Source organism: Arachis stenosperma, chromosome 1 (genome assembly GCF_014773155.1).
Source record: "Arachis stenosperma cultivar V10309 chromosome 1, arast.V10309.gnm1.PFL2, whole genome shotgun sequence".
NCBI classification, from domain to species: domain Eukaryota; kingdom Viridiplantae; phylum Streptophyta; class Magnoliopsida; order Fabales; family Fabaceae; genus Arachis; species Arachis stenosperma.
The window spans coordinates 134,799,603-134,812,150 of NC_080377.1; the positions used below are offsets into that span (position 1 = coordinate 134,799,603).

The 12,548-nt window shown below is 31.8% G+C and overlaps 2 protein-coding genes across 3 annotated transcripts; both read right to left on the reverse strand.

Moving 5' to 3' along the window:
* Positions 1 to 3,759: 3,759 nt before the first annotated feature.
* On the reverse strand, positions 3,760 to 4,874 carry LOC130934931 (protein EMBRYO DEFECTIVE 514-like). Its single transcript, XM_057864782.1, has 2 exons — positions 4,378 to 4,874; positions 3,760 to 4,282 (listed from the first exon to the last, which is right to left on the reverse strand). Exons 1-2 carry the CDS (start codon positions 4,777 to 4,779, stop codon positions 3,977 to 3,979), a joined length of 708 nt encoding a protein of 235 aa, XP_057720765.1. The 5' UTR covers positions 4,780 to 4,874; the 3' UTR covers positions 3,760 to 3,976.
* Positions 4,875 to 6,955: 2,081 nt separating this feature from the next.
* Positions 6,956 to 12,291, reverse strand: LOC130946222 (mini zinc finger protein 3-like). Of its 2 annotated transcripts, none has more exons than XM_057874992.1 (2): positions 11,670 to 12,291; positions 6,956 to 7,366 (listed from the first exon to the last, which is right to left on the reverse strand). In XM_057874992.1, exons 1-2 carry the CDS (start codon positions 11,921 to 11,923, stop codon positions 7,345 to 7,347), a joined length of 276 nt encoding a protein of 91 aa, XP_057730975.1. In that variant the 5' UTR covers positions 11,924 to 12,291; the 3' UTR covers positions 6,956 to 7,344. The 2 variants fall into 2 exon arrangements, with proteins under 2 accessions (XP_057730975.1, XP_057730904.1); XM_057874921.1 differs by lacking the exon at positions 6,956 to 7,366 and adding an exon at positions 8,197 to 8,831.
* Between the last annotated feature and the right edge of the window lie 257 nt (positions 12,292 to 12,548).

A 12,548-nucleotide genomic window follows, 5' to 3' on the forward strand; every position in this document is an offset into this window, starting at 1 on the left:
CATCCATGTATTGCGATTGTCAGAATTAACTTATTAGCAATTGCTAGTTAGTTATTGTTATTCTCTCGACTCAGTAAGGCTTTCATTAATTGCAGTTTTTTTTTTTTTTTGTAATGGATTATTTCTATTCATTCTTGAATCCAACGAATGAGACGCGTCCATCTATGTAGGGTGTCAAAAATAAAAATGTAAATTCCCGAGAGTTAATCCTAATGAATTACTTTTTAATTTTCTTTTTGTGAAATTATTATTTTAAATAGGCCTTAAGAGTTTTAAGAAATGTATTATTTTGGTAAAAATCAAGGTTTTGAAAATCGAATCGGTCATCGAACCGTTCTAGTTATTGGTTTATTAATTTATTGGTTTAACCGGTTCAACCACAATTCAACCGATAAAATTATTTTACAATAAAATAATAAATAAAATATAAATAAACGTATTAAAATATAATTATAGTTTAAAATATCATCCACATTAAAAGTATTAAAAGTATTAAAAGTACTAGATAAATCACAATGTTATAATATTATTCCAATAGAAACTCAAAAGTCAATTAACCAAAAAAAAGCCAAACATAAAATACCAATAATCATCAAAATCCACCAAAACTTAGTGCAGATTTGCTTCATTAAGATTATCACCTTACAATAACGATGCAATAACAATCTAATAGCAATTTTTATTAATCTCAATACAATAATTTATAATCACTAACCTCTTTGTGATAGTTGTAATTTGTAAAGTCTCTCCTTAATCTCCAAAATATGCATAATATTACAGAACACTGTACTAAAGAAAAAACAATAAGAATTGTTCTACCTCATCTATCAATTTTTGCCGCTCAAGAGTCCCAAACCTTGGAGTTGCATAATGAGATTTAATTGTCAATCTGCGCCTCTCTTCTTTCTTGTAGTCTAATGAGCCCAATGCACCATTTGGGTTGGTTGGCATGAATGCAATCAGTGCAACTCAAGCAGTCCTTCCTGCCAAAAGAAATTCACATCAACAACATACAAACTTCCTATTAAAGAAAAGTATGAAGCATTAATGGTTATGGTTATAGTCATTAAGGTAATGAAAATTGCAAATGATGAAACAATCAAGTAATGAAAATGATGTGTACAATCTCCTTCTAATCATCACAAAAAAATCCCCTTCTAAACTGATAAATATTCCTTCAGTGCAATCACTTAGTTTGTTCAGTATTTTTCAAATAAGTTAGTGCTGGATAATTAAAAATAGAGACGGACTAATGGCAACAGAGCAAATACAAAACAATATATTCAACATTTTGGGATAATCTAAAGCAGCCGCATCAATTGCATTGTGGATTACATCAAAGATGCTACATTCTGCATCCTCAAAAGATTTCTTCCACTCTTGATGGCTATCAGAATTCACGGGGAGTAAACAAAATTAAATCTTTTTCAAGAAATAAATAAAAAATAATTCACCTTTGGGAGATTCTGCTTCTGGGGTACCACAGATTGACAGACATAAATCAAAATTTATCACTGATATAATAACACAACAATCTAATAATCACAAGGTCAAGAACAACACCACAACAATTTATCAAATTAACAAATTAATAAGATCAATAACATATCAAAACCAGTTAATAATCAAATCAAGAACATCACAAAACGAGTTAATAATAAAAACAAGTTAATAATCAAAACAGCAAACCAACAAAAACAAAAGCTCTAAGTCTGGAACACCAACCTAACAATTAAAACAACGACAAACTAAAACAATAACTAAAAAGTAAAAATAGAGGAAGGAGAGGGAGCTAGAACTTTATAACTCGATGAAGATGGTTGAACAGAGGGCTGAGTTGCGGCGGAAAGGAGGCTGAGCAGTGGCGAAACGACGTCTGCACAGAGGTTGTACCATGCAATGGAACCGAAGCTGAACAGAGGCCGGAAGGCGATGGCTGGAGCGCGGCGGAAACACGGCAAAATGGCGGAAAAAGTACGGCGAAATAGAGGGGAAGCTCGACAAAACAGACACAGAAGCGCGACTGCACAGAGGCGTTGCGACGACGCTGGAGAAGCACGGACGATGGCGGTGACACGGCGGTTGTTGGACGGAGCAAGGGAGGGAGTGAGAGAGGAGCTCGAAGGAAGAGATGCTGCTGCCTGGTACTCTGGTAGTGAATGACTGCGTGAGTGAGTGAATGAGGGGATTAGGGTTCCTGCGTTATCAAGAATGAAACGGCGACGTTCATGTTTAAAAGGAGAAAACCGGTCGGATCTCGGTTCGGTTTGACTGGACGGTTCCTGGCCAGTTCGGCGATTTATTTACGGTTTTTAAAATAGGCGGTTATAACTTCTGTCCGAACTGCTTTCTTTATCGGTTCACGGTTCGACCGGTTCGACCGGCCGGTTCGAAGCGGTATTCAGAACCTTGGTAAAAATACCTAAGTTAATTGCAAATGAGAATGATTAGTAGCTAAATAATGTTGTTCAACCTGACCAATTAATTCACTCTACTTCCTGAGCATGCATGCATGGTTGCTTCTACACGTTTACTGTTTCATTTAAGCAATAGACTACATACATTTGAAATAAATCACAATCATTGACTACCCTGCCAACTTCCTATGTTCTAATTAATTATTACTATTCGAGACCAGTAGCAATCAATTAGTAGTTTCCTTTTATTTTTTTTTATTGAAATTTATTTATTTGTTTGATATTTTAATTGTAGGCGAAAGAAATGAACTCATTATAATAATTAGTATTATCTCCGTAGAGAGGATAAGATGTAACGGACTCATAAAAAAGGCTAATCATTTTTCTGTTTCTGTTATGAAGTGAACTTTGATGGTTAGTTTTCAATGGTGGGAGTTACTCTCAATCCATAATAGAGTAATTGATTGTTTAATTTATTTTCATTACATCTCTTTATTATCAAGAGAAGTGGGCTATTAAATGCTAATAGCCATTTTATACTTTGCCAGAATGCAAGTATAATCAAAGAGTGAAGAGGCTGCTGATTAATGGTTCTTTTTTTTTTTGGTCATAGTTTAATGGTTCGTCTATGCTTAATGCATTTCCAGCTGAAACTTAATGGGCTCTTCAAAATGAAATAGTTGGAATTTAACCTTCAATTTTATTTTGGGCTACGTGTTTGAACCCATCTATAGTGCACAATTTGTAGCCAGCCCAAATCCTAATGGGCTCCAATGTAGGTCAACATAGACCCAAATTTGGGAAGCCATTACAATTTTGCAACCATACTCTAACATTGAATAAAGATCGAGCAAAAAAAAAAGAAAACATTGAATAAAGACAACACCCCCGTATTACCAAAAAAAAAAAAAAATAAAAAGACAACACCCCCCCCCCCCCCCCCCTTTCTCTCAAAAAAAAAAAAAAACCTCCAAGATTGATAAAGGAATAAGGAAAATAATTACTCATCATCCTTTATTAAAGATGCATGAAGTCCGAAATACGAAGACGATAAACAAAGGCAAAATACCTAAAATGAAATTGAACCATATCACTCTCACACATCAGCGGTTTATAAGTCGATCACTTACCAGTAACTCATAGCTTAGTTTTGAATTCCAACTAAAATATCAAACAAATTATAGCATTCCTATTAAGTACATTGTGTATTTATGTTTGGTATTCATTCTGAAATAACATTCATGTCTGCAATTTACCCTGCTCCACTTGTGAAATCTAAAAAAATATGGCCATGCCAACTAGAATTTTTCAAAGAAAAAATGATACTGTTCCAATTTCCCAGGCATTCAAAAGGTCTAGCATTTGGGAATATGATACAAATGGAAGTTGACAGTAACAAAAACCAAAATTTGGTTGAACTTGGGTGAAGCAAGGAATATGAGTATCAAATGTAATAGAGAGTAAAAAATGTGGGTAGTGCAGTTTTACAAATAAGAGGAAGTATGGAAGAAGTTGGTGAAGTATGCACAACACAGCGAAGAGTGAAGATCTCTGAGAAATTAGTTTCCTGATCCGGCAGCGGCAGAGGCAGCGGCAGGCCCTCCCTGTTTGGCGTACTTACTTCTGCTGCGTAAGTAGGTGTCCACTCCAGGTTGCGGAAGCATCTCATCCGGCAATGGAAGAATACTATGCACACATTTGCGGAAGCGAAAATCTTCCTCAGATCCATCCTCCCTGATGAGGACGAAGCACCTGCCCATCCACGTGGGGTGCATGCGCACTTGGAAGGACCGGACTCCCACGCCCATCTTCCGATCACCATGCTTGTATCCCTTCACCAATTCCAGCAACATTTCATGTTCATACTGCCACACAATTACATCAACACATCATTTTATAAATATGCATAGACATTAATAATCCATTTTCTTCTTAAGAAAAGAGGAATTGGGAATTGAACCTTGTTGACGTTGACATTAAGGGGCCAGAAATGAAGAAACTTGTAGAAGTAATCGTACATGTCCACCGAAGAATCGAAGGTCCTGTAACCCAGTTTCACTGGACCGGTTGGTATATCCTTCTTCTTCTTTTTCTCCTTCTTCTTCTCTTCACTTTGTTCATCAACTTTGGCTTTCCCCTTTCTGTCATCTACCTTCTGCTTCTTGGAATCAGTAGCTTTGTCGTCGCCTGACTGGACCTTATCATCTTCCTCGCAACCACGACTCTGTTTAGACTTGTCGTCCGCTTTGGCCTCTGCTTTGGGGCTGTCCACGTCCATTTCTTCAGCGGAGGAGGAGGAGGAGGAGGAGGAGGATGTGTTTTTCTCCGGGAGCTGTTCTTCCGGCGCGGTGGTTTCCTCCATGGTTGAGGGTTCTGGTTCTTGAGGTTTAAGCTAAACCCTAACTAAATTTCTTGCAGTTTTCTTGTTTTCTTTATTTCAGACACGTTGAGAAAAAAGTCAAGGCTCTAACTCTTCACTCTTCAAGTGATTTTCCTACAACTACAAGACTCTAGCTTCTTGGTCATTCATACAGACTCTATCAGCTTGTTGCGGATAATACGGCCCGTTTGGCCCATTTCAAACTACCTAGGCCCAATGATAAACACCAGAATTTCTACCTTAACCAACAAGAATTTTTGCTCCATCTATTCATTTCATATTGTATCATCACATCAGTAATAATGTTAGGAAGAGAGAGGAGTTAACTGAAAGAATATGAATTTTTTAAATTTGATTTTAAATAATAAAAATGATTTATATGTTTTATACGAATAAAAGCTCTCTTTTACTGCAACTCTCCTTTACTGCACTTACCAAAATTTTTTATCACACACTTCCTTTTCACAGTTACAAACATTTTAACTCTACACAAGACTAGAACAAAATATTTTATGGGAAAGTCTATGGTTCAACATTTTTATTAAAATTTGGCCGGCGTTTAATCATAAAAAAAAAAGTTAAGTCACACCATTAAAAACATTAATAATAACTAATTAATAATTACAAATCACAAATTCTACTGACTCTTTAATATTTATCATATTTTATTTCTGATAAATTTTTTTTAGAGGTCTTCCCCCTCCCCCCTTTCTTTCTCCTTTTGTTCAAGGTGTTGAAATCATAGAAGAAAAAAGGAAAAAGATTGTGGATGATTTTTGAGACAAAAAATTACTGAATTGAAAAATTACTTTGGGAATGAAGTCATAAAGGTTGATTTTCATTAAAAATGTCATATTGTTATTAAAATAATATGAACCAATGTACATGTTATTCGGTAAGAATATAAATGCATACTTATTTGTATGATTAACTACTTGTTGGGATTTTGATATAAAGTTTTACATTCTACTTTTCTTTTTTTTTTTTTTCATTTTTTATGAACTTTAAATACTACTATATATTATATAAGCTTTTTCTTCATGAAATGACTTGCGTAACCCTGTCTCCCCTACTCCCCTTCTGGTTATGCCATTACTAATAAGATAAAAACGATTATCCTTATGACCAAAGAGTGATAGTTTTACGATCCTGACCAGCAACTTGTTGGGAGTAGGGGCATCCAAGATAGCCATGAAATTGCATCTAATAGTGTAGAATCATTCAATTTTTTTTTTTATGGTTAAGTGCTGACCAGAATTTAACAAAAGTGATGTCCCTAATACTCATCTTCTTCTTTTAAACTGATTTTGGGTTCACCAAAGATTGAATTCTTGACTTTTCGGATCTAGCGCTCTAATACCATGTGTCATGATCCCAAAATCTTCAATTGATGGAAAAAGATAATACTAATAGTTATATCTCTAATACTCTATAAACCTCCATTTTACACATTATACAAATATTTCATTGACCATTGGCTCCTCGTACTTTCCCTAAAAATATTTAGTAGAACATTTACATTTAGTAACTGATTTTTTATGTTAATATTTTTTATTTTTAGTATGCTTAATAGTTAATATCGAGTAAAAAATATACTTGAAAACTTTATGCATCCTTTGTAAATTTAATGATAGTAGGTTAAATTAGTAAACGAATATTATAAAAAGGGAGGAAGCAATAATGTTCAATTTCAAAAAATAAATAAATGTTTCTTCCACACTTGGCATACCAATTGTGTTGCAGTAAAGGCATCACCGGATCAGTGAATATTAATAGGTATTATATATTAAACCTATAAAAATCTACAGTTTTTTATTTCTTAAATATATATATAGAATAATAATAATAACATATTATTCCTAAAATATATTTGTTGTACACATAATATATTTTATTAGACAAATATTTGTTATGTTGATCATTATTTGCAACTAGGGATAATGTATTTATTCTGAATAAATAAATAAGGTTAAAATAGTTAGGTAAGCGACAAAGGATATTTGTTTGAATACTGAGTTATTTCTAATCAATCATACATATATACCTATTATATCTGAATTGGGCTTAAGATCGAGAAGTACCTACCTAAGGCATATATATATTAGGCTGTTGATGATTTGAAATTGTGACAGTGAGTAGTAACTGAATCCATGGCCGCCTTTTGCTATTTTAAGCCAAGCTGCAGAATGAATAATGGCGTTATTGTAACATTCATTCATTCATTCTGCAGCAGGCTGCAGTGATTATTATTATTGCGATGGTGCAATTATTGTGATATGATATGATAGAATTTGATGTCCGTACGAAACATAAATAATGGTGTTAAGGGGGAATTTGGCAACGGACAAAGTTGGCCTCAAACACTCCAAGCTCCAAACAGTGAAAATTAAAGACACTACGCCTTCAACATATATATAGGCCAATCCCCTCCCTATGTAAAAAACACGCTAAGGCCCCATCAGATTCCTTATGTAATAAACAGTATAACACAGCAAACTTCACTGTTTATTTCATGTGCTGCATCACGCATTCATCACCAGGCCACCATCACATGATATTGTCCTCATTCCTACATACATTTCAATTTCTTTCTCATCAATTACCACATCATCACTCGCTTAAATACATAATCTCTATATTCCAAGTTTTTCCTTTCAACTTTGATCAATACTATGCGTAAAGGAATATGCTATCGTCCTCAAACTATTTTTTTTTAATTTATATTGGTAGAGGAAGACATATGAATAATTATAACAGCAGTATTAAGAAACCAACACATTTTATGATTTATAATCATTAGTTAGTCATCATTAATATTTTTAATTATCTGAAATTATACACTCTTTTTTTAATAGTTAAAAAATAGCTAAATTTTAATAAAAGTGTTAGTCTTTGAAATTTTTTATAATTCTAATTCTAACACGTTTTTCATGCAAGAACTTCCTTTAGATTTATGTAATTTTTTGTATAGACATTATTTTTCTTTTTTTGTCATACTTATTTTAAAATTCTTTTTTTTCTTAGACTAATAAAGATCTGTCATAAAAATTCAGATATTATATCATAAATTATTTTTTTAAAAAAATTAAATTGATAAAAAAAGACACATGAACGATTATATTTTTAATAGTGTTATCAATATTACCCAAACATCAGTTTCAGCTTTTGTTTCTTATCAATTCACTAAGTAGTTAAATATATTTACACATTTAATTATGTATTATCACACCAATAAAAGAATAAATTGTGATTACATAATTATAAATAAATATCTAAGATCACGTGAGAAGCATGTGTAATAGTTATCTAAGTAAAAATATTAAAAATGTAAATCAATAGATACATAATAAATTAAATTACATTGATACCAATAACTCATCAAGTTTAACCAAAGTCAACTATATGAAATCAAATTGATACAATAATCAATTTCATATGGAGGCCGGGGAGCTGTCATTTATCTTGATATAAACAATATAAAAAAAGGGTACCACTTGACTCAATAATCACTTAGCTTGTGGTTGTCATTATTGTTTCTTCTATTATGGAAATATATACATATATAAGAGACACAATATAGTGGAGATAGAAGCATATATATATATATATATATGGTATAGACTATAAAGCAAATAAAATCCAGATAGGGGATTTGTATGCTTTTCATGAGATTCATTGGCATGAGAATATTCGTCGTCAGATTGCATTATTAATTAATTTAGAAGGGATATTGCATTAAAAATATAATTATGATGAGTTAGCTAGGTAGGGGAAGGAGGCAAAAGAAAGACATGCACTCCTATCAAACCCTATCCGAGACAAATAAAAGCATAGACATACAATTATATATTTGAAAGCCAGCCATATATCGCCAACCATGTTCTTATACTTAATTATGGGCTCACATGCATTGTTCTTGTTGATTTAATCATCCTTTCTATCTTCCCACGCATTCTTCACGGTCCCTACAATATATACCAATCCCAAGCTTCTATAGTGACTAAGTGATTGCCTATGTCTCCCATATATTTTGTCTACATCAAATTATATTTTCAAATTAGCTTCAATATGCCAGATCATCATATATATTAATATATTAATATTATATGTATATTAAATAATTAATCACTAAATAAAATATTATATATTTATATATATATAATATATATACAGTCTCACACACTTCTAATATAGTTGGCTGGTTGGTTAAAATAAAGTAACTTGAAAAGTTTTTTTTTCCATAAAATATGTGAATTTGAGTCTTATAAATAAAAGTGCTATGAGTAACTTAGACTTAGTATTTACACCTTTATTATTACGGTAGAGTAGTGTACTGATACGGTTAAAGTTAGAGTAGTTAAATTCAGTCAACTGTATAAACTAATTCTAATTATGTACGTAGACTACTAATATATACTTATACACTAATTAATTGGGAGCCTTTGATAAAAAAAATGTGTTTAACCAACATTTTTCATATTTATCTTATATTTAAATTAATATAAACTAATCTTTTATGTTGTCAATGAAAGATTGACCACATAACTTTTTTTTTTGTTCAAACAGGCATTGTAGAATAAACAGTGCATATCCAGAGATCTAATATGCCTTCTCATGAGTATAAGTCTGATAATTAATCAAATTCTGAACAAATATTTCATTAGTGATTAATATATATTTAGCTGAAAATAAGTTTTCATCAATTTCTTCATTTTTTTTGGAACATTAATTCATGTACCTAACTAAAATTGAAGGTTGATCCAATAATATTGAAGATATGATTGAATAGAACATAGCGTGAAGATGCACCAAGAATGGAGAAGCATGCATATGTACAGATTTTGGTTGGTTAGACAGTGTGTAATTGCTCTTGTGGTCCAAATTCCTAACTAAACCATACACACTACTTTTGTGATGAGTCTCAAGGTATATGCATATGCAATACTACTGGTGTGAGTACGTGCGTGCTTATCATATAGCTCAGTCTTTACTCTTTAGAGTTCAAAAATCACGTACAAAAGTTATAGGACGCGTGCAATAATATACTATATACAATAGAAACAATTGAACCATCAAAAGAATAGAATCATTCTAATAATACTATACACACTACAATTGAACAAGTACTCTGTACTTTTTAACTTTTACCATTCCTATCCACACATACATGTGTATATATATATTTCTTTCTTTCTTTTCAGCTGATCCATGATAATGGCAGTGTAAACTGTTCATATCATCTTTAGCATTGCACGCAGTTTTTCTATCACTCTAATTGATCAATACAAAGAAAATTGCAGGCAGCTCCCTCAGTAGTAAACAATAATATAAAAAAGCTTTTAATACTATATCATGTCAAATTTTTTCTTTTGGGTCAAAAAAATAAAATTCTAAATTTTTAAGTTATATAACCATGTTATGCGTACATGTTATCAAAATTAACTATTAGAGCAAAATACATATTAAATAAATTAAATTACATATTTATAAATATATAATGATTAATTTTAGTGTTTAATATTGGTGTGCAAATATTTTTTTTACATATTATTATAATACTACTTTTAAAAATTTAAACATATAGAAAAAGACACATATATAATCATATCTCTAATTTCAATATAATTAAAGTCTTTTTTTTTTTCTGATAATTAGATAGACATTGTGCTATCTCATAATGTAATGTAACAACTTTTTTTTTTCTGCAGAGTTAAAAAATTGATGAAGGTAAGAAACTAGGAATTGTTATTCTAGAGTACTTAGAAATGAGAATGAATATAGTTTTACAAGTAGATTCAAGTTTAAATTAGTTACTAAACGGTAAATTAAACCGTAATTCTACTTCTACGTACATCAAAAGTATGAAACAAATAGATAAATACGATAAGAAAGAAATAGGTATACAAAGCATTTGATTAGAGTAAGGTTAGAGCCTTGTGTGCTTTATCCTCTGTAATTTTCACCATTCACTCTAATTTTGACATTTAAATAGTTAGATATTCATATAAATTTTTTTACGTAAAAATGTTAACTAAAATATTGAAATATATATTATATTAAACCAAATTATATAATAATTCTCAGCTAAAATTTGTCTTCATAAGAGTGGTTACTAATAAGAGTTTTAGATCTGAACATATAGGCCTCTGGTACAATTAATTAATATGAAAGCAGGACGGGTTAACTATCATACCAAGACAAATATACATACATAAGAAAATTTAAAGCGTGAATTAATGTGTAGATCTATTTTAGCCATACCCTAAATTGTCTACTTTATTTGGGAATTGGGATAAAGGATCAAGTTGTTGATCGATCGTTTTCTCATAATTTAAAGTCTCTGATATTGAGTCAATGATTAATAACTGCTTTAAAAGTTAAGTCTCTGCAGCAAAACAATAACGCAAAGTTATGATTCACTTCACTAATTACTCTGGTAATGTTAATTATTTGTTTCATCAGAAATTCAAATTTGCGTGCCATTGATTTTTAATTTGTTCTTACTTTAGGACAAAAGCGTGAATAGAATTACAAAATGATGGCTACTTAAAGTAACATTTCCCCTAAGAATCTAGGATCCCCACCATATATATTTAATTTGTTTGATCATAATAATAGTCCTGCCTAAAAATAAACCCACACTTTTGTATTAAAATTTCAACATACAACAAAGCAAAATGGAACTCTACACATTGATGAGCCCCATCAATAAATCAAACCCCTCTTTAACAATAACAAAACAAGAATCCCCACAATTGAGTAATAATAAAACTAGATAACTGAAGCAGCAGTAGTTTCAAACAATTTTAGAAGCTAAGTAGAATTGAAGTATCCATGTCTGTTAAGAAAGAAAGAAAGGAGGTAGCAGCTACCTGGATGGTGCAGCTAGTTCCTTTCTTCTATGGAAGTTTCTATGGCAGCCACAAGCGGCGCAGGTAAGAGCCCCGGTGGTTCCCTCGGCGGCGCTGGCCATGAACTCTCTGCAACCATCCACGGCATATCCACCGCTATTGGCAGCATGATTCTTCAAACACTCTCCGTACTTAACAACATTATTATTATTATTGTTGTTATTATCCGAAGCAGAAGCATCTCTTCTCACCATCACTACTTGCCGCTTTTTCATGCTTGATTGCCCCAACAAGTTGAATTAACTTGTTCTCTTTCTAGATTAGGGCAGAGCCTTGAAAACAATAACAGACATATATGTCGGTTGTTATTAGTGGACAAAGGATAACCCTAACCCTAGCTAGATCTTATAAATGGAAATTAAGGAGTAGAGGGGGGTAAAAGGGGGCAACTTTAAAGGTTAAAGCACTGCCTCTGTGGCTCAGATTCAGAGATCAAAAAATTGGAACGTGATTGATTGTTTATGTTTATGTGTATATCAAGAATCAGTAGCCATGTTTGTACCTACCTTTTCGTGCTCATGTATTTCGACACGAGGAACCATTACTGTGCTTTATGCACACCTATATACATACCTTTGTTTAGCTACTCACGGAATAGCAGATTTTTTTTTTATTTAATATCTCCAATCAAAACAAACGTCAGAAATTTATTTAATAATTTTCATTCGAAAAAGTATAAATAAAGAATGAAAATATTAAATAATATGAATAATAAATATATCTGAAATTCAATTGTGCGGATGGTTATTTTAATATTAAGATTTACACAGTTAATTTGAGATGGAATTTATTTTTATTTTATTGGGCTAATTTTAAAATATATTGTTCATATTCTTCGTA